The sequence below is a fragment of the Otolemur garnettii genome, unplaced genomic scaffold (assembly GCF_000181295.1).
Source record: "Otolemur garnettii isolate 467f Iridium unplaced genomic scaffold, OtoGar3 scaffold00003, whole genome shotgun sequence".
In the NCBI taxonomy this organism is placed as follows: domain Eukaryota; kingdom Metazoa; phylum Chordata; class Mammalia; order Primates; family Galagidae; genus Otolemur; species Otolemur garnettii.
Window position 1 is genome coordinate 22,097,800 of NW_003852398.1, and position 24,750 is coordinate 22,122,549.

At 47.3% G+C, this 24,750-nt stretch overlaps 1 protein-coding gene across 1 annotated transcript in view; it reads right to left on the reverse strand.

Moving 5' to 3' along the window:
* GALNT10 (polypeptide N-acetylgalactosaminyltransferase 10) overlaps window positions 1-22,399 on the reverse strand; it is a 221,049-nt gene extending 198,650 nt beyond the window's left edge. Inside the window, exon 1 of the mRNA XM_003782019.3 lies at window positions 22,148-22,399. Coding sequence (XP_003782067.1) covers window positions 22,148-22,306 — 159 coding nt within the window. The 5' untranslated portion in view covers window positions 22,307-22,399. The remainder of the gene's footprint in view (window positions 1-22,147) is intronic.
* Between the last annotated feature and the right edge of the window lie 2,351 nt (window positions 22,400-24,750).

The following is a 24,750-nucleotide window of genomic DNA, read 5'->3' on the forward strand; positions in this document are numbered from 1 at the left end:
GTCTATAGCTCAACCGGCTAAGGCGCCAGCCACGTACACCTAAGGTGGCGGGTTCGAATCCCCAGCCTGGACCCGCCAAACAACAATGACGGTTGCAACCAAAAAATAGCCGGGCGTTGTGGCGGGCGCCTGTGGTCCCAGCTACATGGGAGGTGGAGGCAGGAGACTCGCTTGAGCCCAGGAGTTGGAGGTTGCTGTAAGCTGTAATGCCACAGCACTCTACCGAAGGGGACAGCTTGAGGCTCTGTCTCAAAAAAAAAAAAAAGAAGAGAAGGTAGAGATAAAGATGTTCAGGCTGAGGCTGGCTGAACCATTCAGCAGTGCCCTCCCTGGGAGATGCATCAGGAGAGCTGAGCCCCAAGGCTACCCTCCAAACTGACAGTCGTCCTCCCTGTCCCCAAAGGGACCAACCCCTTTCCTGCCCTCTCATCTTTGCACTTGGTGGTTGGGGCGGGGAGGAGGGGAGAGGTTCTCCTCCTTTTCCTAGCATCTCTTTCCCCTTTCATTCATTCATTTCTACTCACTGAATTTTTAAAAACTTTTTATTGTGAAATAATTTTAAACTTACAGAGAAGATGCAAGACTTGTACAAAGAACTCATACATCCTTCATCCTCACTGGCTGCTACTGTTTCCCACATGTTCCATCTTTCTTGTCCTCTCTCTCCCATCTACCTATCATTTAAAATTTATTTTCTAAACCATTTGAAAGTAGAAGACATGATAACTCTTTATTCCTAAATTCTTCACTAAGAATAAAGACGTCAAAATCAGAATGTTTAACACTGATATAAAACTACATGTATTATCTAATCTATGGTCCATATCCAAATTTTGCCAATTGTTCCAATAATGTGCTTTACGGCTAATTTTATTTTAGGGGTAGGGATCCAATCCAAGATTGTTCTTCCTTTCTTCCCCCATCAAATGTACCATGTGCCAGGCAGTATGTACAGTGCTTGGGATAAAATAGTGTGGTGGAGGGGAAGCCACTGCCCTCACCGTACTTACAGTTGAATAGGGTAACTTGTTAACCAAATAGTAACACTAATTATAAATTTGCGTAATGTGCCTTAAAGAAAAAGGCCCGAGTGGAGTGGGTGAGGACTAGGGTGGAAGGGGTCAGGAAGCTCTCTTCAGGTAGGAACACTTGAGCTGAGATCTAAAGAGAGAGGCAGGGTTTTCCAAGCAAACTGTGTGTATGTGTGTACACAGGTACGTGTGTATGTGTGCACAGGTATGTGTGTATGTGCGTGCATATCTGGAACACTCCATGCAGTGAGAAGGACACGTGCCAAGGCTCTGTCGTGGAAGGAGCATGGCTTTTTTCCCAAATCAGTGTGGCTGGAAGGCAGAGATGGGGGAGGACAGTGTGGGGAGGGAGCCTAGAGCGGAGTGGCACCTTTATCCTAGAACAGGAAGCTACTGATGGTTTCCCAGGAGAGCCAGTGGCATCATTTACATTTCCAAAGTTCTCTCTGACTGCTACATGGAGAAAGGTAATGAAAATAATACAGGTCAACCATCCCTTAGCCTCAATTCCAAAATCCAAACAGCTTTTTAAAATAATTTTTCTTATAACTCATTTAGTGACAAAGCCTGACCTGAATAGACATGAGGCTATTTATACTCTTTATTCTCCCACTTAGTGTGAATACATTTTTGCCTCAGGAATAAAATGTGTTTGATTATGGGGAGCTACCAGAGACCCCACTAGGGTGGTTACATAATATATGCATTGTAGTAACACTGCATCAGAAAAACTCTTGTGCCTATGTTATAGACTGAATGCTATGGGCCCCCCAAATTCTTATGTTGAAATCCTAAACCCCCATGTCATGACGGTATTAGAAGGTAGGGCCTTTGGGAAGTAAATTAGGTCATGAGGATAGAGCTCCCATGAATGAGATTAGCACCCTTATGGAAAGAGTTACTAGCTCTCTCTGCCACATGAGAACAAAGCAAGAATGCAGCCATCTACACACCAGGAAGAGGGTCCTCACCAAAAATCTGACTTCTGGCACCCTGATCTTGGATTTCCAGCCTCCAGGGCTATAAAAAATCCTTGTTAAGGCCACCCACTCCATGGTACTCTGTTATAGCAGCCCAAACTGATGAAGATAGCCAGTTATCAATTACTGCCTCTCAGCTCCAAACCAACCTTCATTGCATACTGTGCAAAAATGGCTCTGGACCCTAAAGCACATTTCCCTTGCTAGCTAACATGATCTTAACAGCAGTCAGTAAAAGACGCTGGAGACAAACTGCAAGTGGAAGGGTTTATTTCATGCTGGTTCAGGTGTGTTCAGTAGGCCGGCAGCATGGTGGCTCCTCCAGCCTGGGCCCCTGCAGCATGCGCTGCTTCTCTGGGCCCAGCTCCTACAGCACATCACTTCTTCACCCAGCTCCTGCAGCACGCAGCAACAGCCAGCTTCCCCCAGCACCCTTTCGCTCTATGAGGCTTGTAGCAGAATGCCTTCTGTGAGAGACCTCACCATGTATTTCTTTCCCCGGGACCCTAGCAGGAGAATTTCTAGTAAGATTTGCTGGTGTGGCACCATAGTGACTTCTCAGCCATTCAGAGAAGTCAGGTGGTTAGCTGTGCCCTCTCCAAGAAGTCAGGTTGTTAGTTTCGGGCCTCTGACTTGGATGCTCTAACTCAGCCCTGGAGGGAGGATTTTCTTCTTTGGGAGTTCTATCTCAGCCCTGGGGGCAGTGGCGGCCCTTACATCTCCTATTCCTGTATTACTTAGAGCACTTTTTGCTTCTTACTAGCCAGTCCTTCATTACTTTGATGTCCTGTTATAGTTGATAATTCTTTACATTAAACTTCCTAGGTTTCAATTACTGTGTGGTTTCCTTCTCCTGATGTAACCTTGACTAATATAATTCTGAATCCTAAAATTTGTCTAAAACAGAGGGCTAAGAGCTTCTAGACCTGTAATAATAAGGGCATTAATAATAATGAATATACCATTCATTAGAGGCTGTGTGCTAGTCCACGTGCTTTGGGCACATGAATTCATTTAATCTTGATATCTATCCCATGAAGTAAGTACTATTATCAAGCATGCATATATATATATTTTTTCTTCCCCTGAGATAGAATTTTTCTCTGTGCAAAATTCATCATAGCTCACTGAAACCTCAAACTTCTGGGCTCAAAGCAATCCTCCTACCTCAGTCTCCCAAGTAGCTGGGACTGCAAGTGTGTGCCACCACACCTGGTTTATTTCTTCCATGTTTATTAAAGACAGGGTCTCACTCTGGTCTTGGGCAAGACCTCAAGCAATCCTCCCTCCTCAGAACTCCCAGAGTGCTAGGATTATAGGTTTGAGCCACTGCACCTGACCTATTATTAGGCACATTTGAAAATAGAGGACACGAGGGGCCAAAAAGATCAAAGAACTTTTCCCAAGTCACACAGTAAGTAAAGGGCAGAGGTGGGATTCAAACTCAGGGAAACCATGGTCTTATGAGCCTGGGGATGAGTATGGAGGGGTAGGGTACAACAGAAAAACCAGCTGGAAGGCTAGTGTGTGTCTTTTACTACCCTCTCAGGCCTGTGCTCACTCCACCAACTGCATGCTTCCCATTGTCCTGGAATCATCAGTCTACTGGTCCAGCTGGTCCTCAAGGCAGAGACCTTATCCTTTCCACTTGGAATGTCAAGTGCTTAGCAGAGAGCTAGCCTGGGGCACATTCAGTGTTCAGTCAAAAACTGCTGGAGAAATGACACATTGAATGAAATAGAACTATAGCCCTATATGCCAGCTAAACAGCAGGCTGAACCTTCCAGGGCTGGTCCCGTGCTCTGGTGCTCTGGCCTCTCCACACCTGTCCTGGGTAGAAACAACTGACAGTGGTTGAGAAAATGACTTTCTGAGTATTTAAACTCTTGAACTCCAGGACCTAGGAGAAAGCAAATCTGGTCACATGACTCGTCTGCCCAATACCCTTCATGCCCCCAGAGAACTGAGGATGCAGGCCAGGTCAGGGACCTGGTCCCACCTTAGCCTCTTCCAGCCCCACTTCTGGCTTTACTTTTCAGGGGGTAGCAACATGGTATTTTCCCCTGGAATCCTCTCACTCCCCACCCTACCCCCAGCTGTTTCCTGCCTGACTAACCCACCCTATTCCCTTTGAAGGAGTTCCTTCCTTTGGGGGGGCTTTTCCAGCTCTATCGACCCTGCCATCTGGGGTCACTGGCTCTCCTATGTGCTCACATACAACTCTGTACCTACAGCAGAAAGAGGTCCCACTGCATTCTGACTTGACCTATTTGTTTTTTGGGTGTTTTTTTTTTTTTTTTTTTGAGACACAGAGTCTCACTATTGTCGCCCTCAGTAGAGTGCTGTGCTGTCACTCTTGGGCTTAAGCGATTCTCTTACCTCAGCCTCCCAAGTAGCTGGGACTATAGGCGCCCACCACAATGCCTGGCTACTTTTTGTTGAAGTTGTCATTGTTGTTTGGTAGGCCTGGGCTGGATTCGAACCCACCAGCTTCAGGGAATGTGGCTGGCGCCCTAGCTGCTGAGCTACAGGCGCCAAGCCTGACTTGACCTATTTGGTGTGTAGACCCAAGGATAGTTACTGGTGAAGGCTCAGGACTCTGAAGGCCAATCACAGCACCATCAGTGACCAGCTGTATGATCTTGGGTAGAATACTTCATCTCCCCGATGCTTGGCGCCCTCACCTATAAAATGGGGTAATTACAGTGTATGTTATTGAGTTGCTGTGAAGATTAAAAATGATAATGTATGCAAAGTGCCTAACATGATGCCTGGCAAACACAGCTTGCAACAGTAGGCTTATGTGTCTTAAGTTCAGAGGCTGCATGTTACATATCTTGGTGGCTTCACAACCTAGCACAGTGTCTAACCAACAGAAGGGCTCAATGGACAAACGAATGAATTCATTCTCTCCTCACCCAAATAGGCTTCAAAATGATCACCCGGTCCCAGTGGCTCCTGCGTTGCCCTGGCTGCCTTTCTGAGGACCACCTCTGATCAAATTAGCCTCTGGTCAAAAACTATCCATGGCTCCCCAGGCCTCATCAACCTCTCCAGCTATTCTATAATGGCCATCTAAAGTTTCAGTGACTCAGGCTTACTCACTGTTCCCAGAGCAGGTGCTCCCCTTTCTGCCACCTGAAGGCCCCAATCTTACAATGTGCACTTTGAGACCTTCTTTGAGACCACCTTAAAAATCACCACCTTCCAGAAGTTCTTCTGACCTCCATCAGTGTGGTCTCGCCTCTTGGCCCCCCTCCACCCATGGCTCATCCCCTCCCACAGTGCAAATTATGTCCTGCTTTGTGCGCTACATAACCATGAACTTGCCTGTGTCCCTTTTCAGACTAGGAGCTCTCTGAACGCAGCAGATGTTTTTTTGTACCTATTACACACAGTCATTCCCCAAACCAACTTAGTTGGGACCCAGGACAAAAATAAATTGTTAAACTCAGAACAAGAAGAGAGACAACACTGTTAAGTACAAGGCAGTATGCACCATGTGTCATGTGTTTATTTGCTAGTATTAAAGGCTAATGACTGAATTAAAAAAAAAGAGGTTGATCTCTTAATAAGGAAAGTGGTTTTAGTTAAAGAATACATATGTGCTGTGTATATGTTAATCCTCCAGAGAAAGAGGATCTTTTCCATGAAGTGAAAAGGAACAAAGTAGCTGGAAGAGATTAAGACAGTTATTCCTGCCTTTGCAAAGGTGTTTTATCCACCTCCCCACAAACCCAACACACAAACCCACTCATGCACACATATAAAACAATCTGATGAGAAAGTGGAAAATGGTCCGTGTATTAGTTTCCTAGGGCTACCATAACAAAGCACCAAAAACTGGGTAGCTTGAAACAACCGAAATTTATTATCTCACGGTTCTGGAGGCTTGAAATTGGAAATCCAGGTATGGGCAGGACTATCCTCCCTCCAAAGCCTCTAGGGGAGGGAGGATGCCTCCTTTTCCAGCTCCTGGTAGTCCTAGGTGTTTCCTGGTTTACAGCAGCACAACTCCAATCTCTGTCTCCATCTTCACATGCCATCTCCCCTCTCTGTGTCTCTTCATAAAGATACCGGTCTGTCATATAGGATTAAGGGCCCACCCTACTCCAGCATGACCTCATCTTAACCAGTTACATCTGTAACAACTCTATTTCCAAATAAGGTCATGTTCTGAGGTACTGGGGGTCAGGACTTAAACATATCTTTTTGAGGGGCATAATTCAACTTCTCAGAGTCCAATTACCCACTTAATGAGAGCTGTGGTCCTGGGGAAAAACCAAGGCATTAGCCAGTAGCCCTTCTCCTTAAGAGATACCCTCCAGATTGAAGAGACATCAAAGCCCACCTCCAGCAAATTCCTCCCCACAAAAGAAGTATGCAGAGGTCCACACTCCTAGTAACCCAGGGAAAAACAGAATCTCAGAGAAGTCACTTAATTCATGCTCTAAAGACTGTTTGGACGGGGAGAACCAAATGCATCCACATCCATGGATATCACCAATGGAGCCATGTGGACTGAGGACATGGGCTGAGGACAGGGACTGCATCTGGTGGGAGGATCTGAGAGAAACAGCAAGAAAGTTTCCCTTAAAGCTCTGGCCAGCAGTCCTTTGGCTGTAGCTCTAGGGAGCTAAGACTTTTGAGCCCCTCTGATCAGTGGGGGAAGGAAGTCTGTTTTTTCCCACACTATGAGAACATAGCCCCCTTGGGGCAAAAGTGTATAATTTCTTCCAACACCAAGAACAGAATGGTGTCCAACTAAAACCCAGGGGTAAGGGGAGGGAGGGGGAGCAGGGATGGCAAGAAGTAACATGGGATATTCAGAGTTCTACCTGGAAAGGAACTTGGGGACACAGCCAGGCATTCATTTGCTCATTCAACAAATACTCCCGACCACCTACCATGTGCCAGAACCATGGATACAGTAGTGACAGACAAGGTCCCTACTCTCATGGTATCTATTGGAACCAAAAAACAAACAAGTAAATATAATGAATAAGCAAGGCCATTTTCGACAGTTGCTACGATAAGTTGCTACGTGGATAATTCACAGGTAGACAAGTTGCTGAATGAGTAGAGAAGAGGTACTTCAGATGGCAGATTCAAGGAAGCCCTCTAGGAAGGTGAAGTCACATGGGAGCTAAGCCATAAACAATGAGGAGAAACCAGACATGGAACAACCTTTGCATAGAGTGTTCTAGGCAGCACCAGGTACAAAGGTCCTGAGGTAGGAACATGCTTGATGTATGGGAAGGCCAATGTGGCTGGAGTGGGATGAATGAGAGGGAAAGGGGAACACGCTGGGTTTGGAGAGGCAAGCAGGGGCCAGACAAAGCAGTTGCTAGTCCTAGGTTTTTACTGCAGGGGAAAGCTACTGAAGAATTTTAGGAAAGGGCTGGGAATCTGTGATTTACACTTGCAAATATGCACTCTGACTGTGCATAAAGAATGGACTGGGATTTTAGGGTAAAGGTGGAGCCTGGAGGCAATGTCAGGAATCCAGGTGAGACTTGACAGGCTAGTGAAAAGGTGGAATGGGTTGATCTGGAGTCGCCTCAGCCGTTCAGAGCTAGAGTCAAGACAGTGGATGGGTCAGACCCCGTGGAGAACTCAAGGCCCTGCAGTGCCAAAAGCTGGAAGGACCCCTATAATTCATGCCCCTAGTTAGCACAACTTGCATATAAGGGAACTGAGGCACGGCTGGATCAATGCCACATCCCCCATGCTCCGGGTCACACAGCAACTCAAGGTGGTTCCTACCTGAGAAGTCAGGCTCCAAAGACTAGAACAGAAATTGGCAAACCAATTTCTGCCAAATCTGGCCTACTGCCTGCTTTTGCAAATAAAGTTTTATTGGAACTCAGCACATTCATTCATGTATGCAGTCTCTATGACCACTTCCACACAACAGGATTGAGTAGCTGCCACAGAGACAAAGGGGTCCAACAAAGCCTGAAATATTCTCTGAACTAAAAGACGCATAAAACCTACTGGCTAAGTTTGGGGATGGAACTTCTAGAGACCAGGGAAGCCTGGGCTCACATACAGTTCTCTGGGACTCCTCTCCAGCTGGAGCCTTGACCAAGGGGCTGTCCTGCTGGGAAGACTCCTTCAAGGCTGCTTCCTTCTGCCTAGGGAAATGGCAAACAGAGCACTGTAAGGGTTCATGCCACTACAGTTGTACAGATTAAGTTCTACAGGCATTCCCAAAAGACAGAGACTAATTCTAACTGGAAAGATCAGCAAAGGCTTTCTGGGAAAGAAAAGATTTGAATGAAGCCTGAAAAGATGAGTAGAGGGCACTCAAGAAATCCTCTAAGTCACCCTGAGCCACAGCAGATTGGCTCAGGGACTCTGCCAAGCTAAAGGGAGTGAGCTCCTCTCTGTCGGGGCTGTTCAAGCCAAAGACGCCTGACCACCAGGCAGGGGTAAGGTTGAGGAAGAGTGGATGAGCTGAAAGATACAATCCCTTGAAATCCTGGATTCCGTGGCGGTAGGCTTCCGGCTTCTTTCGTCTTATGTCTCCTGTTTGCTCAGAGACACACACTGAGGAGATGACAGGAGGGCGGAGGTAGGAAAGACAATGTACACGCAGAGAGAGTGGAGAGGGCTGAGAACAGGAGAGAGGTCAAAGAGGCACACTTATACCCCAAATCAAAGAGAGTCCCCACAGTCACAGAGGGAGGAATCTACACCCGGGCTTCCCCCCCTTAACTGCTACAGAGAAAAAAAGAGCAAGAGCCTGACAATTAGAGTTAAAACTAATCAAACGTCCCTTTAATACCTCTAGCTTGGCACTTGGCAGCCTTCTTGACATGCCCCATTGTTCCCTGGCAGGGTTTGGACAGCAAGAGCCTCAGCTGCCTTTCCCACTGCCGCTGCTGCTGGTGGGGGAGAAGAGCAGCAGATCCAGACTGGGGGCAGGCGAGGTGGGCAGGCACACCCCAGGCTCTGGGCTGACAAGCTGGGGGACCCCATCTCCACTAGCAGAGGGGTCCCACCCCAGTGGGGAAGACAGCCTCACACCAGACCATAGTGTCTGACAATGGCCCCAAGGAAAGGGTGGTCAGAAAATTAAGGGTTGGGAAACTGACCTGTCCTTCTTAGCTGTACTCTGCTCCTATGCCAGAAAAGTATAATTCCCATCTTACAGATGAGGAAATGAAGGCAATAGGTTGGGTGTGGTGGCTCATGCCTATAATCCTGGCACTTGGGAGGCCGAGGCAGATGGATCGCCTGAGCTCACCAAGTTGGAGACTAGCCTGAGCCAGAGGAGACCCTGTCTCTAAAAATAGCCAGGCATTCTGACAGGCACCGGTAGTCCTAGCTATTCGGGAGGCTGAGGCGAGGGGATCACCTGAACCCAAGAGTTTGAGGTTGCTGTGAGCTAAGATGCCATGACACTCTACTGAGGGTGACCAAGTGAGACTCTGTCTTAAAAAAAAAAAAAAAAAAAAGGGGGAGGGCAGCACCTGTGGCTCAGTGAGTAGGGTGCTGGCCCCATATACTGAGGGTGGCAGGTTTGAACTGGCCCCAGCCAAACTGCAACAACAACAACAACAAATAGCTAGGCATTATGGCAGGCGCCTATAGTCCCAGCTACTCAGGAGGCTGAAGCAAGAGAATCACCTAAGCCCAGAAGCTGGAGGTTGCTGTGAGCTATAACACCATGGCACTCTACCGAGGGTGACAAAGAGGGTGACTCTATCTCTTAAAAAAAAAAAAAAAGAAAATGAAGGCCATGAGGAACTTCAATGACTTACCCACGGGAATCAATAAAACATGGTGGCTAAGGGCACAAATCTCAAGGTCAGAAATCTGAGTTTGACTTCGACCACTTGTTTCTTGAAATGACTTAAGATTCCTGAGCCTCATTTTTCCATCTGTAAAATGATAACAGTCATTTGCCTCCTGTGGTTACAGTCCTGATGAAATAAGACGGGCACAGTGCATGGCCCAGAAGAACTCAATAAATGAATGATAACCATTATTACTGCTGCAGAGCTAGGGCTTACAGACGAAGTTAATGCTTAGTCCAGGACTGGCCACCACACCAAGCTGTGCCCATGCCCTATGCCCCACTGCCATACCAGGAGCTACCTGCAGCCTCCAAGGAATGTTCTTGGATGGCAGGCTGAGCTGTATAGCTGGCCCTGCGTGGGCAAAGCACACTGTACTCAGAGACATAGGTGGCCACGTTCAGCTAACTTACTAGGTGAGGTCCTGCTCTCACTCAGGTTCTCTCATTTCCAAAAACACCCTGGATGCCTCTGAGGTCCCCTCATGTATCATTTCTGCTGGGAAAGCTGTCTTCACTCTTATTTTTGTGGGCTCTTAACACTTCCCCAATAACTGGAATGCACATTACAAGACATGGCAGGAAGCACGAGGCAGAAAACCAAGTGGACTCTGTACCTGCATCATTTCTAGCAATGCTGGCACAAACTTTATTAGACAGGGTAAACCTGAACTTTAGACACCCAGACACTGAGAAAAGCAAGGTGAATGGTTTCTTGGGCTGAGATGGAACAGGAATCATCTGAATATAAATGGGAGCTTGTTTAAGAGCCCAAGGTTTATATATTTACGTTTCCAAGTAATCATCTTTTTTTTTCCTAAAAAGTATACAAGGCTTAGAGTCAGAAGGATTAGCCTCAACATGCCAGCTCTGTGACTAGTCATCCCACTTATGCCCTCAGAACCTCAGTTTTCTCATGTATAAAGTGGGGACCATAAGCCCTTCACTGCTCCCACTATGAGATAAAAAGAACAAACTAGAGAAAGATAACAGAAGCTTGTGAGTTATAAAGCTGAGCTCCCAAACTCAAATGTCTCTTAAGGCCAGAACAATTAAGTGAAAGGAAGAAGTACCCAGGTTTGAGAACATACAGTGATGCGTTGCTACCCAGCTCCAGCAAATTTTTATGATACTGGAACGTATGCCCAGCTGTCAAACTTTTAGGTTTTTCCCCCGAAACTAGAAATAATGATTTTTTAAATTATTAAATATTACAATGTTTAGGTACTGGCAACTTACTAACAGTTAAAAATAAAGACATCCAACCATTGACAGGCCAGCACTATGTGAGAAACACAAAAAATATCCCTGGGCTACAACTGGGTCCACAGGCCACCAGTTTGCAACCTCCATAAAAGTATACATGTATTTTTTTGGCTCAAAAAAAAAAGTATACATGTATTTTTTGTGGCTCAAAGGAGTAGGGCACTAGCCCCATATGCCGAAGGTGGTGGGTTCAAACCCAGCCCCAGCCAAAACTGTAAAGTATACATATATTTTTAAAAATACATATATAGGGCTGGGCACAGTGGCTCACACCTGTAATCCTAGCACTCTGGGAAGCCAAGGCAAATGGATTGCTTGAGTTCAGGAGTTGGATGGAGACCAGTCTGAGCAAGAGTGAGACCCTGTCTCTAAAAATAGCAGGGCATTGTAGTAGATGCTTGCAGTCCCACCTACTCGGGAGGCTGAGTCAAGAGGATTGTTTGAGCCCAAGAATTTGAGGTTGCTGTGAGCTATGACACCAGGGCACTCTATCTAGGGCAACAAAGTAAGATTCTATCTCAAAAAAAAAATATATATATATATATGTGTGTGTGTGTATATATATACACACACACACACACACATCTATCAAAAGTCAAATAAATAATAAAAGAAGCTCTCTGAAGAAAATAGCCATTAAGATTTATTATCAATAAAATAACCAGGAATCCATACTCCAGACCCCAGAGCTCCAAAAACAGAATCACTGATAACTTTCACTAAAGTTAGATGCCAAATTTAGAAACAGGTTATTTTACAAATAGACACGTACACACATACACATTTTAACTGTCAGTAGCTGACTCTGATCAATACTCGGGAGGAAACATGCAAAAAAAATTATAGTTTTCAGTTGAGAACATGCAATGTGCTTTAGCAGCAGGAAGTAATTTTCACACACACACATTCCCCACCAGATGTTTCCAACCTGTTCCCTGGAAGAAACCCCCTTTCTCCAGAAGCTCCCACCAGTCCCTTCTGCTCCGCAGCCCACCTCTCAGAGGAGGCTGACATTTGTGACTCACAGGAGAGACCCACACAAACAAACACAGACAACCCTGGCGAACGGGGCTCTTGGGAAGCTGCCCGAGGCGGCATCCAGGCGGCACGTGGGACCTGCTGTAATCCTTGCCCTGGCACTGCTGCCTGGGCATTCAGCTAAAGAAAGAGCTTTCCAGAGCCAACAACAAACCCGAGAACCAGGCTCATGGGATCCTTAGCGATAACTTCCTGCTGCGGCCTACTCAGGTCCCTGGGAGAGGGGGCAGACCCACAGACTAGCTCAAGATCACATGGTCAGTGGTGGCTGGAGGCTGTAAGTGGGAGCACCTCAGGTGGGTTGGAAGCCTGTTTCCATCACTGCCTAGCTGTGTGGTCCTGGATATGTTACTTAACCTCTCTGCACCTCAATCTTTTTTTCTTTAATTTAATCAATGCTATGAAGCAATGATGACTGGGCTCATTTTAGAAGAAGCCTAAAGCCTCAGAGGTCAGGCACAGTGCTAACAAGGAGCAGAGGCGGGTCAGGGAATCAGGGCAGGTTTGTTCCCAATTCCACACTTTCTCTTTTGCTCTCTCCCTTATGATACAGGGGTTAGCAGAGTCTCCATAAGCTAACCCTTCCCAGGAGACCTAGTTCAGCCCCTCACCCACCTTATCCTTGCCCCCACAGCAGGAAGGCAGAATACCATTCAGGGGGACACCAGACAACAGGGCTCAGAGGAAAACACAGCTTCAGGGTCCCAGTCAGTCCTCACCGCCATTCTGAAGTGCACCATCCATCCCGGATCCCAGACTGTGAGCCTGACCTGCTTGCATTTCATGCAGTGTCACTACTATCCTGCACCACAGAACTCCCCTGCAGTGTTGATTGGCAACTTGGGGAGCTGCAGATAAATGCACTCTCCAGGAAGAGATGTTTAAAGGCAGATCTCGAGCACTCCTAGGGAAAGAGGAGTGAGTCCCTGGGGAAAGAGAGGTCTGTCTCCTGGGATATGGAGAGACGCGTGCTCCCCATTGGATCCCCAATAGGATTTGTTAAATATGGCATTTATGATACTTGGCCTACCCTGGACTGGCCCAATCAAGCTCCTTGGGCATGAGCCCTAGAGTCACCATCTATCTCAGGCTCCCCAGGGATCCTGAAACACTCTGAAATTCAAGAACCACTGCTAAGGCTCAGCTTCCTGCACTTAGCCAGAAGTTACTGAGCACCAGCCATACTATCTACTCACTCACTCAACCAGCAAATATTCTAGACAAACAAGAATGACCAAGGGAAAAGTTAGTCCCCACCTTCATGAAATAGACAGTCTGGACAGATTAAAAACAATTACTACACTGCATGGTAGATTTATATAAAGGGCTTTGGGTGCCCAGAAGAGGGACTGCTGCCCTAGCAGGGGTTAGTCAGGTTTAGGAGTGATGCAACAGGGAGAAAGGATGCCACAGGCCTTCCTGGAAGGGCTTCTGATCTAAGTAGATGGATGAGAAAATCAAGGCTTAGGGGAGCTAAGACTGGGGAATGACTCTTAGTGGCTGGAGTGACCAAAGAATACTTCCTAGAGGCAGAAGCCTGTGAACTGAATCTAGAAGGATAGAGAGGGTCTAAGTTCTCTCCCAAGGTGGGAAGGTACCCCCAATAATTGCCTCAGATTCTAAGAAGTCAGGGGATGGGGTACAAAGAGCAGCCTCTGCATGCACAATCTCTTCTCTAACCCCCACCCCCCAAATAAGCAAGATTGTGGTTCCCTCTGCTTCTGAAGCCTGTGCTGTTAGACCAACTACTTAGCCTCCTACTGCTCACCTTCCAAACAATGACAGTGTATGCAACCCAGTCTTAGCGCCAGGGAATCCAAGAAGAATCGAGTTCCCACTATAAGCCAGATACTTTCCAAAGGCAGCAGCATAAACTACATTGACCAAGCGCTTGTTCTGCACAAAGCTAAACAAGTTTGGGTTTTGCTCACAGTGATTCAATCAACCCTCAAAAGAACCCTCTAACATAGTTAATGTTAATCCCATTTTATAGACTAAGAATTCCAGACACAGAGTCAAGTGACTTGTTCAAGCCTAGAGTTTTGTTCTATTTTGGTTTATTTTGAGACAGAGTCTCACTCTGTTGCCCAAGCTAGAGGGTCATGGAGTCATCATAGCTCTTCAGAAACCTGAAATTCTTGGGATCAAGGGATCCTCTTGCCTCAGCCCCCTGAGTAGCTGAAACTACAGGCATAAGCCACTATGCCTGGCTAATTTTTCTATTTTTAGCACAGATGGGGTCTCGTTCTTGCTCAGGCTGGTCTCAAACTCCTAAGCTCAAGGGATCCACCCGCCTTGGCCTCCTAGAGTGCTGGGATTACAGGTGTGAGCCACCATGCTGGCCAAGCCTGGAGTTTTTAATCAGACAGCGTGTAGCTCCAAAACTAGTGCCCTCCACACCACCCCACAATGTCTCAAACTAGGACAGGGGAATCACTTTGCCAATGGGGCTTCAGGAAGGGGTGAGGCAGAAATTCCTCTCCAAGGCTACACCACTGCCAAGTGGCCTCTGGAATTCTTCCTTGGCTACTAAAGCCGTTCAGTCTTAGGGTAATGGTTTCTTCCCTCTGCTTAGCCATCTGGGCCTCCATAGCAGCCACGCAGGAGGCACCTGAGGTGAAAGACAGGTCCTTTTTTCCTGTTCAGATGAGGCGGAGTGCAGTGGTTAAGGCCTCTGCCCTGGCTCAGAGACTCACAGGCTCAAACACCAGCCTCATCAGCATAGTGTATGCATCCCTGGGCCCAGTGCCTGCACTTCCCTTATCTGGTCTTGCCTGCTTGTAACTGTATTTAACAAGATGTGCAGATAAACGGCTTGGCAGAGTAAGTGCTAAAGACAGGAGCACTGGTATATTACTACTGACACCATCATACTCGTTATCATCCACATCATCATTCCATTTATTACTATTATTTTATGCTGTGGCTTTCATCACCTGAGAAAGCAGAAGAAAATTCAGCATTTGAAGCTCAGAATTCTCTCAAAACCAAAAAAGAAGGGGAAAAATGGGCCTGATTTTTTCTTTTTCCTCTCCTATCTGCACTCGGCAGAGGGCAGCAAACAGGAACCATCCAAAGATAAGAGAGAGAAGAGAGACACATGGAGAGAAAGCTACACACGCATAAATACACACCCACCCACCACAGCAAACGGAATTGTTTAGCTTCCTCTAGCTTCCAAAGTATGAACACTCCGCCTCCTCCAGCTAGGAGGGCCAGGCAGAAAAAAAAGTCGGAGCCGAAGAGACAGTTCTTTTCCAGCTTAAGAGAAATTTTTAATGAATTGACTTTTAGTGTATATGGGGGCAGGGGCAGCTCTCAGGACGTCTGTGAGGGCAGAGGACGGCAGCAGCAGAACTCGTAAGTAAGATGAAATCAAGACAGCTTTCAACTGCTCCACAGCTCAGCCCTCCACTGTTTTGGCAAGCATTAGCATCCAAGCTTTCCCCAGCAAAAAACTGAGGCCCACACAGTCAATCACCTCAGCCAAGGGGTGGCACAGCTGGGATGAGAATACAGACCTCCAGACTGTGAGTTCAGTAGTCAACAATGAGTCCAGGGGGGCAAAGAGGTTATCTCTTGAGGACCATGTCTGTTTCCCGGAGAGTGGCTGATGGCTGATGACTGCCTGGGAGGCTGGGTCAGCAGGACTCTGGAGTGGACATGGGTTGGCTTCTTCTCTAGATAGCTTTCTCTTTCTCCCCACAAGGGCACCCAGATTCTTCTTTGGGGAACTTCTCTTTCTAAATCTGGGTAGCCTGACCTTACCCTGAGCTCCAAGGTAGGTTAAGTCAATCAGCATAGTTCATCTTTCCTGGCAATTGGGAATGGTTCGGTGAGTGCAGGAGATTTAAACTCAACTAATAAGACCTAAGGAGAGCTTGCCAGAGCTAAAAGTAAATGAGATGTTTCCTCTCTCTTTACAGAAGCTACCAGGGAAAGGGCGGTGCCTGTGGCTCAGTGGACAGGGTGCCAGCTCCATACACCGAGGGTCATGGTGAAAAACCTGGCCCTGGCCAAACTGCAACAGAAGCTACCAAGGGAGACAGACCTTTCCTCTAGTATGTAGATGTGGACATGAAGGTCTGAAAGAGTTGCTACCATTTTTTGTTATAGTGATAATCTAGGACAAAGCCAATGCACAGAGAAAATCAGAACCAATAGAGCCTGAAGAAAAGGAGCCCAAGCCTGACAATCCAAGCCTTGATCATACCATACCTGAAGCCAACTGCCTTCACAGGAGCAAATACTATGTATATCCCTGACCCATTTCAGTCCACGTGGCTAAATTCATTCTGTTCCTTGCAACTGACAGAGAATGTGAGGTGGCTTGTAGGTTCTCAAATTAGCTATCTGTCATGGATAGCAGTAACGATGCCATGAGCTACATCTCATTTTCATTCCTCTACTCTTTAGCTGTGTGCCTTTGCCGCCTTCAAGTTTAATCCATTTTAGACACTTTAAAACTATATAATGTTGGGAAGAAAATTTATAAAACTGCATCTACAAAAAAAGCTAGGCAGTTTCCAACAGATAACTGGCCTCATACAGTACTGGCCTTTGAAACTTGCAGTGATATCTTGACTCATGAGGGAAATAATGGTAAAGAAGGATCAAATATTAGTATGTGGAGGGAAAAAAATTTTCATGGTAAAACAGAGTAAGAACTTGGGGAAGAGCTGAATTCTGGTCTGCAGTCCTCCCTGTGAGAACTTGTTTAACCGATTTCCCCACGTCTGGGCCTCAGTTTCCAAACCTACAAAATAACAGGGTTGGACTAGACGACTTCTGAAGCCCTCTGCCTGCTCTGACACATTTCAATCACTTAGCAAACACATCCTGTCTCTCTTCTGCATGCCAGACCTTGTATCATGTGCTAAAAGAGGATGTGGTTCCTACCTGAAGACATTTCTGGGAGGGGATGTATAATGCACTTCTTGGCCACAGGAACTTAGACTGTAGCAGCTATCTCCTTTCCCCAAACTACTGGGTATGAGGACAGTGGTTCTCTGGAGATACAAGATTTTTATTCAAGGTTTCCCTTACTGGTTCTGACACATATACGGGATGATGCAGAGGATCAGATAAATGCAAAACACTGAAACCACTGCAAACCCCACCAGGAGCATTTAGCTGCCATGGGATACACTTCTAACTGCCAGGTTTGCCTGGGGGTGTTTTTTATATAGTGAGATCTTGATGCCATCTCTGTAAGCACTGAGTTTGGACAAGGTACAATTAGCAAGCTAGATTGTTATCTTTTAAATGGGCCTTTGCTTTTTCATTTCTGATTCCATTATCTGTTATCATGTCATGGGAGCCATCAGATTAAAGGATGAACAGAACATCCTTAGACTACAACTTGAGAAAAGGCATTCAAATGTAAAATATCCTTAAGTTATGACCTTATTATAAGTTAGATACAAAGGCCTATATAAATACACTCCCACTATCCAGATCTTTTTTTTTTTTTGAGACAGAGCCTCAAGCTATCACCCTGGGTAGAGTGCCATGGCGTCACAGCTCACAGCAACCTCCAACTCCTGGGCTCAAGTGATTCTCTTGCCTCACCCTCCCAAGTAGCTGGGACTACAGACACCTGCCACAGTGCCGGCTATTTTTTTATTTTTGGTTATAGATGTCATTGCTGTTTGGCAGGCCTGGGCTGAATTTGAACCGGCTAGCTCTAGTGGATGTGGCTGAGCTACAGGTGCCGCCCTGACTATCCAGATCTTTACATGTGATTCCAAATAAACTTACAAAACCCCAAGATGTTAAGTTGGAAAAATTCTAACCAAGTTATCTATTCCTTACATTGCAAATGAGTTTCAACATGTCATTAACTGCCATGTAAGTAGCAGTGTTGAGAAACAGTCTGAGGCCAAATCTGGTGAAAAAAAGATTGATTAGCAATGTCTGCCCTGGCCATTATAATACACATTTGCCTTTCCCCCTTTTGAATTTAAGCCTCACTTCACAGATGAGAATTCAGAAGCCCAGAGAAGTTGCATCACTTTCCTGAGGTCACACAGTGAGTTTAGGGGAGGAGAAAAGACTAGAAGCCAGGCCTCTGTTGCTAAGCCTTCCTCAGCTAAGCTCCTTGGCAGACATTAAGCCCAGAATAAGAGAAAGAATGCAGGGAGCCAGATTTGCTCTGGTAAATCAACACAACAACCCTTCCCCACTGGCATCAGATTTCACCTGGATATGCAGACAGAGAAGTGATTAGCAGTCTAACCAGCCTCTCTGTAGAAAATTAAAGAGATAATTCCAAGGCTACATTTCTACATACTCAACTTTCTGATAGGCAAGGCTCTGTCTCTAGGAAGACTGAAAAAAGGAGGAAAAAAAATCTATTGACTTTTGGGTGTTCTAAGAATAATGTTCAGCTCTGATGCAATGAGAAAAATACTTAAAAATTAAAGTCATTGATAATCCATTACCCCATCAACCTCTATTCCGTGAATGCTATAATCCAATAAAGTCATTTCTCACAAGAGATTATGAGAGATTATGGCTTTAAATGAGGGACCACAATAAATTTCCTAACATAGGTTTTTTAGTTTTTTTTTTTTTGTTGTTGTTGTTGTTGCTTGGGGCGGAGTTGAGAGAAGAGGTTTTAACTGGAGCCTCGTCCCACCTTGGCCTATCAAAGTATTGGGCCTTTGATAGAGTTCAACTTCTTGCTCTGTCTATCCTGCTTCATTCTTCTACTTTCACTGGTCCTCATCTAGACAGCACTGCCCATTAAATATCCTGCTTGTATATTTCGATCACAGTGTCTGCTTCCCAGGAAACCTACACTGTACTGCTAACACTATATGTCATTTAATGTATGTAATATTTTGCATGGAAAATATATTTCATTATCCTTGTGCTCGGACATAAAAATTAACTCATGTAATAAAGTAAATAAATAAATCACACCCAAAATAAAAAAAAAAAGCAAAGTGTTGGGATTACAGGAGTGGGTGACCAAGCCTGGCCTAATGTGTATTTTTAGTAATAGATTCCCAAGCCTGGAATATGAAACAGGCTACAGAATTAAACCAAGGTGTTAAACAGATTGGGGACTGGACTGAGAGGGATCCCCATATTGAAGTTGTCTTCAAGACTGGCTTTTCTTACTTGGATTCATAGCTTTCCAAGAAGCCATCTGACTAGAAGAGTGCTGAAATCCTAGAAGCATTATGTGTCCTTTATACATCAGTGGCCCCACCAAGCTGCAGAGGTAAATCCAGGCTGAGCTGGCATGACAGTTACATGTAAAGTTATGTTCTAGCAGATGACAAACACTCTTAATTTGAAACTCTTGATTCTTTAATGCAGTGGAGAAACCAAGAAGTTAGAGAGCTGCTTGAACAGTGGATATGTTACCCTCAAAGAAACGTCTCACAAACCTGTAAGAGACACATTTTTCATTTGGATAAAGTCCTATCAGATTTCCCTCCAGATCCTCTGCAGAGAGATCAACAAGGTGCTCCGGAATGACTTTCAACAATTACAAGAGTGACAGTCTGAGCTCAGAACTGGTCAGCTCTGTCAAAAAATCTCTGTATGCTCAGGATGCCAGATGTCCCAGATAGCAGCCTGATGTGTACATGCATGTTCCAGTGCACAGGGATGAGGGATGGAACAGCATCGCTCCAAGAAGTCAGTCTCTTTCCTCAAGACCAGCTGACATTCAAACGACAGACTGAGGGGCCAAGCCCAGCGCTCTGCATGTGCCCGAGAGTAAAACAAAAAGGGGCTGTGTAGAAATTTGGCAGGGTGTTCCTGAAAGGGAGCAGATGAATGCTGAATCCTATAGCACCTAGAAGAGCTTATCCTTGGGAGAAACAGCTCTATTCTGCTGTTCCCAGGAAGCAAAGAGATTTTCTTTAAAGTGAGGATAATCATTTGGCATGCCCCCCTACCAACACCACCACCAAACACCATCACCACATCTATCTATCTCCTCCGCTTCATGCTATTCCAGAGAAAAAGAAAGGAAGAATTAGACCTTCCCAGATGAGCCTGTCTGTTTCAGTTAGGGGCTCTAAGCAGCACCCAGCTGTTGCTCCCCTCTCTCTATGCCCCAAAGGCTGCTGTACTCCATCAATACCCTCTTGTACAAGTCCGTAATTTACTTTGAAAGCTCAGGGCAAACTGGCAGTTAACCTTGACCTTCTCTACACATCTGGGTCTATAGAAAATGAAAATCAGGACGTCTCTGGCATCTACAGCAAATGAAATACGAGGGCTTTCTCCAGGCAGAGGCGGAATGTCAAGAGCTATTTTAGAACTGGCTACAGCTATTCCAAAGGAGAGTTTGCACTTGGACAGGACACTCTCCCTTGACTTGGGGCTGCATCCAGTATGGAACCTCTACCACTAGGGATGATACAAGGGACTCCCACCTCAAGAAAGGAAAAAGAATTAACCATTGTATTCCTCATTGATTCACTGATAGTATCACAGATTGTTGGAGCTGGACCAATGATCACATTTTACAGATGGAAAGTAAGGCTCAGAGAAGGAGCTGAGGGGTGATGAAGGACACACACAGCAGGTTAACCATGGAGCTGAGAATAGAACCCTGCTTCCTGGCCCTGATGGTGGTACAGAGTAGAAACAGAGGAAAGCACTTTCATGAAGGAAAAATCCCTACAAATAGAGCATTTAAGAGACAGAGGTACAAATTTGCTGTTAAGGTTTGAACCAGAAGTTTGGCAAAGGAGTTGGGGTCTTTAGTTTCCAAACAGTAAGCTCTACCAGAAATATCAACCAGATCCTCTGGGATAGTTTGAAGCAATTATCAGAACGACAGGCTAAGCTGGAATTGGTCAGCTCTGTAGCAAAGAGCCTCTGTGCTCAAGATGCCAGACTGCCTAGACAGCAGCCTGATACTGAGAAGAAAAAGGAAAACTATCAACCTTCAAAAAATTCAGCCTCTTCCCTCGAGGCCAGCCAACAATCAGCCAAGTCTGACCCTGATGCACACATTACCTCCTTCCCATGGGACCAGGGAAATCTCATTAAGAAAACCTGAAACGTCCCACTGTATGAAACAGTTTAGGCATGCATACGCTCACTGGCACCTATTGGGAGGGTAGGAGTGATGTGACAGAGCTTCTGCCATCAGGGAGCTGCTAGTCTGAACTACACAGGGGCATGTGCACAGCTAAGTTCAGAGGAGGCAAAAACAATGAGGATCCCAGTTTGGGTTGCAATAAATACAACTAATCAGAGTAGCAAATTTAGAAGAGATAGGGAGGGCATCTGGTGTTTGATCCTCAGAGTACTGGCCACCAATAGCCTTTGGGACATTTGGGGGATCCCTCCACCAGAGCCTCCACCTTTGGACTCCCAGAAGGTCAAGGGCAGCAGATCCCTTAAGGAGTACAGGTTCCCTCCCTTCCCCACACCCAGATGCCTGAACCTGCAATGGGAGCATGATCTTTGCATCCTCCAAGGAATCCACAGAATCTGAGAAAGAAATAAGGCCAGAGAGGAGGGCAAACAAATACGGAGAGGAGAGGACTGAGGCCCGGGTGTTTGCCAGGCAGATAGGAAAACAGGAAAGGGGCTAACCTGAGTAGGGAACAGGAGATCAGCAGGTGGGGTTGGGGGGAGGAGAAGCAGAGAAGCCCAGGTCACCAAATAGAAGAACCAGCATCTCCATTTCCATTGGCAGAAGTCAACTTGGGCCATAGCTATGCAGAAAGGAACCTCCAAAAGAAAGAGATGCTGGAAGGGGTCAGGGAATACCAGATGGGGACATAAAGGATGACAAAATACTGTAAGAAATAACGTCCTGGGTTCTAGTTCCAGCTCTGTTTCTGAGTAGCGTGGGACCCTGGACAAGTCTCGATAGGACACAATTTTCTCTCAATTTTCCTCAATCTTCCCATCCGAAAAATGGGAAGACCAAGAATCTCTGGCGCTGATTCTGAGAAGGCAGAAGGAGAAGGGGAAAGAGAACCGCGGATTAGAAGTAAATTTGGGGAGGGAGTGTCCCCAAACCCTATGGCAACTAAGGGACTCACCTGTCCTGCCGCCGGGGCCACCGCCGCCCCCGATCCCCCGGGGGTGCCGTCGGGCTGCCGCTCGCGGTACAGCGCCCAGAGCCCCACGTTGGGAAGGAGGACCAGGGCCGCCAGCACCAGAGCCACAGCCTGCAGGAGCCGCTTCTCCTTCCGCCTCATCGGGGCCAGTCAGCCCCGCCGCGCCCCGCCGGCACCGCCGCGCCGCCCCCAGCTCCGAGCGTCCGCCCGTCCGCCCGGCGGCGGCAGCAGCTCGGCGAGCAGAAGCGGCCGCGGCGCCGGCCCCGCTCCAACTCCGCGGCACTTCCGCCGCTCGCCGGCCGGGGAGTCGGACGCAGCCACCGCGCCGCCACCACTGGGGGGGTTCGCCGCCGCCGCCACCGCCGCCTCAGGGCCCCGCCGAGCCGCGCGCCCCACGCCGCCCTCCCTAGGGTCGCCTGCGAAGCCGAACCACAACCATCCTCAACTCCCTCGTGGTGCTTTCCGGTCCGCTCGGGCGCAGGAGGGGACCGGGTCGGATAGCTTCCCCCTCTCGCGCCGCGATGGTGCGTCCCGCTCCTCGGCGGCTCCTCCGCCCCCGGGAGCTTTGCGAAAGTCCCGGAGTTGGCGAGTTGGGCGCTAACTGGTGTAGGCTAAGCACTGGCGGGCGGTGAGTGTCCGCGCGCTGGGGCGCGCCGGGGGACCCCAGCGCCCCGCCCGGCCACCTCAGTCCCGGACTGCAGCGGAGAGTTTGCGAGCTCCCTGGTGATATGCAAGTAGTGCTGGAGGCCCGCCGGACGCTCTGCGCCCGCAGCCCCGGCGACTGTCGCTTCCCACCCACCTGAGCTCAGCACATAGGACCTGAGAACGTACTTTGACCCCGGAGACTCAGTGTTCACAGCCGTGAAATGGGGCCACAGCTGTGCTCCACGGTGTCTATTATGCGGTTGGGCCCTGCTTTTCTTCCTCTTGGAGGCCCCTGAGATTAAGTGTGAACTCCCTTTGTAAACTGTGAACAGCTGTGCCTTCCTCCCTCCACCTGTCTGTAGATCCAAATAACTGGCGGGTAGGTGACTCTAGTCTCTCCACGGGCCTTTTTTTCATCCAAATCCAACTCTCTGGAAGTTAAAAGTCCCTCTAAACCAGTCCCACACGTGCTTCTGGACACGCAGCGCACTGAGCCCTTTCCGAAACCTCTTGTGGGTTTCCCATTCAGCAAACGGTCAGCGAGCGCCTACTGTGTAATACTGTGCCAGGCTCTGGAGTGAGATGAAAACAGACCCGAGCCCAGAGTCTGGCGTTGAAACATTGAGCACGAGGCACCGTGTCTGTAATGTGGTGAGGGCTTTGAAGAAGAAATCGGGCTGTCTGGGGCTGCCAGGGAGGGTCGCGGAGAGGGATTCCGACGGCGACGCCAGTGGCTCCTCCTGGGGCGCTCAGTGCTCGTCACTTTACTGCTTCCTGCCTGATGCGGAGGGACGAAGCTGCCTCTTCGCTGCCTTCCTTTCTGCCACCCCACAATACGTCCTCTTGATCTCTGCTTCTCCAGCCCAGTCGCTGACCACTATGTCTAGCCTCCCCCAGCCTTAGATAGCGTCCTGCCGACTCTGGCGTCCCAGTTCTTCCAGCTCCTCGGCTGAGCGAGAGGGATTTAGTTTTCAGACATCACAGCTCAGATCTTATCGTCTGCAACAAACGTCAAGGTTTCAAGTCTCCCATCATCCCAGAGTACACACTTCTCGACCAGCTAGGGCTGGTCAAACCTTACTTCCTCTCTTCTACCAGGCTGCTGGCTCTGTTTTCTTTAATGTGCTGTTAACCACACGGACCCCTCCACCCATAAAGGTCTCTCCTCTTCTCATGTCGGTGGAAATCTTGTTCAGCCCTCCATGTCTTGTTGACCTGCTATGTCCTCCACAAAGTCTTCCAAAACTTCTCCTTGTGGGGCTGGTATCTTTCTTTGGATTTCCATCACAATAATGCTTGCCTAGTACTGAAAGCTTGCTCTGTGTTGGGCACAGTCACCCTGGGAGGGAGGGGTAGGTGCGTTTCTTATACCGGTTTGCAAATGAGACTCAGACTAAATAATGCCACAGCCAGAATGTTCCTATCTGCTCAAATTTCTCCAGTAGCTTCTCACCTCCCACTAGATTCCTACAAGGAACTACAAGATCCCACCGGGCCATATGTGAATAGCCCTCAGCCCTTACTCTATTCATTGTGCTCCAGACACATTGGCCTCCTTGCTGTTCCTCAGCACATGCCAGGCACACTCCGACCCTGCCACCTTTACACTTGTTCCCTCTGCCTAGAATGCCCACGCTTCTTTTTCTATATCCTAACCCTTTGTATTTTTAATTTTTTAAATTTCAGATTAATATGGGGGTGCATCTGATTGGATTACATAGTTTGCCTTTATAAAGTTAAAAGTCTGGGTTATAGTTGTGTCCTTCACCCAGGAAGTGTACAGTATATGCATTGAGTGGGAATTTACCCAACCCTTTCCCTCTTCCCCCTTCCCTCTTCTCCTTACTTGATTTAAGAGTTTCTCAAAAAACATGAGCATGTAGTTGTTAATCTACTGATTCTAATTAAGAACTGAGTAAATGTGGTGCTTGTTCTTCCAT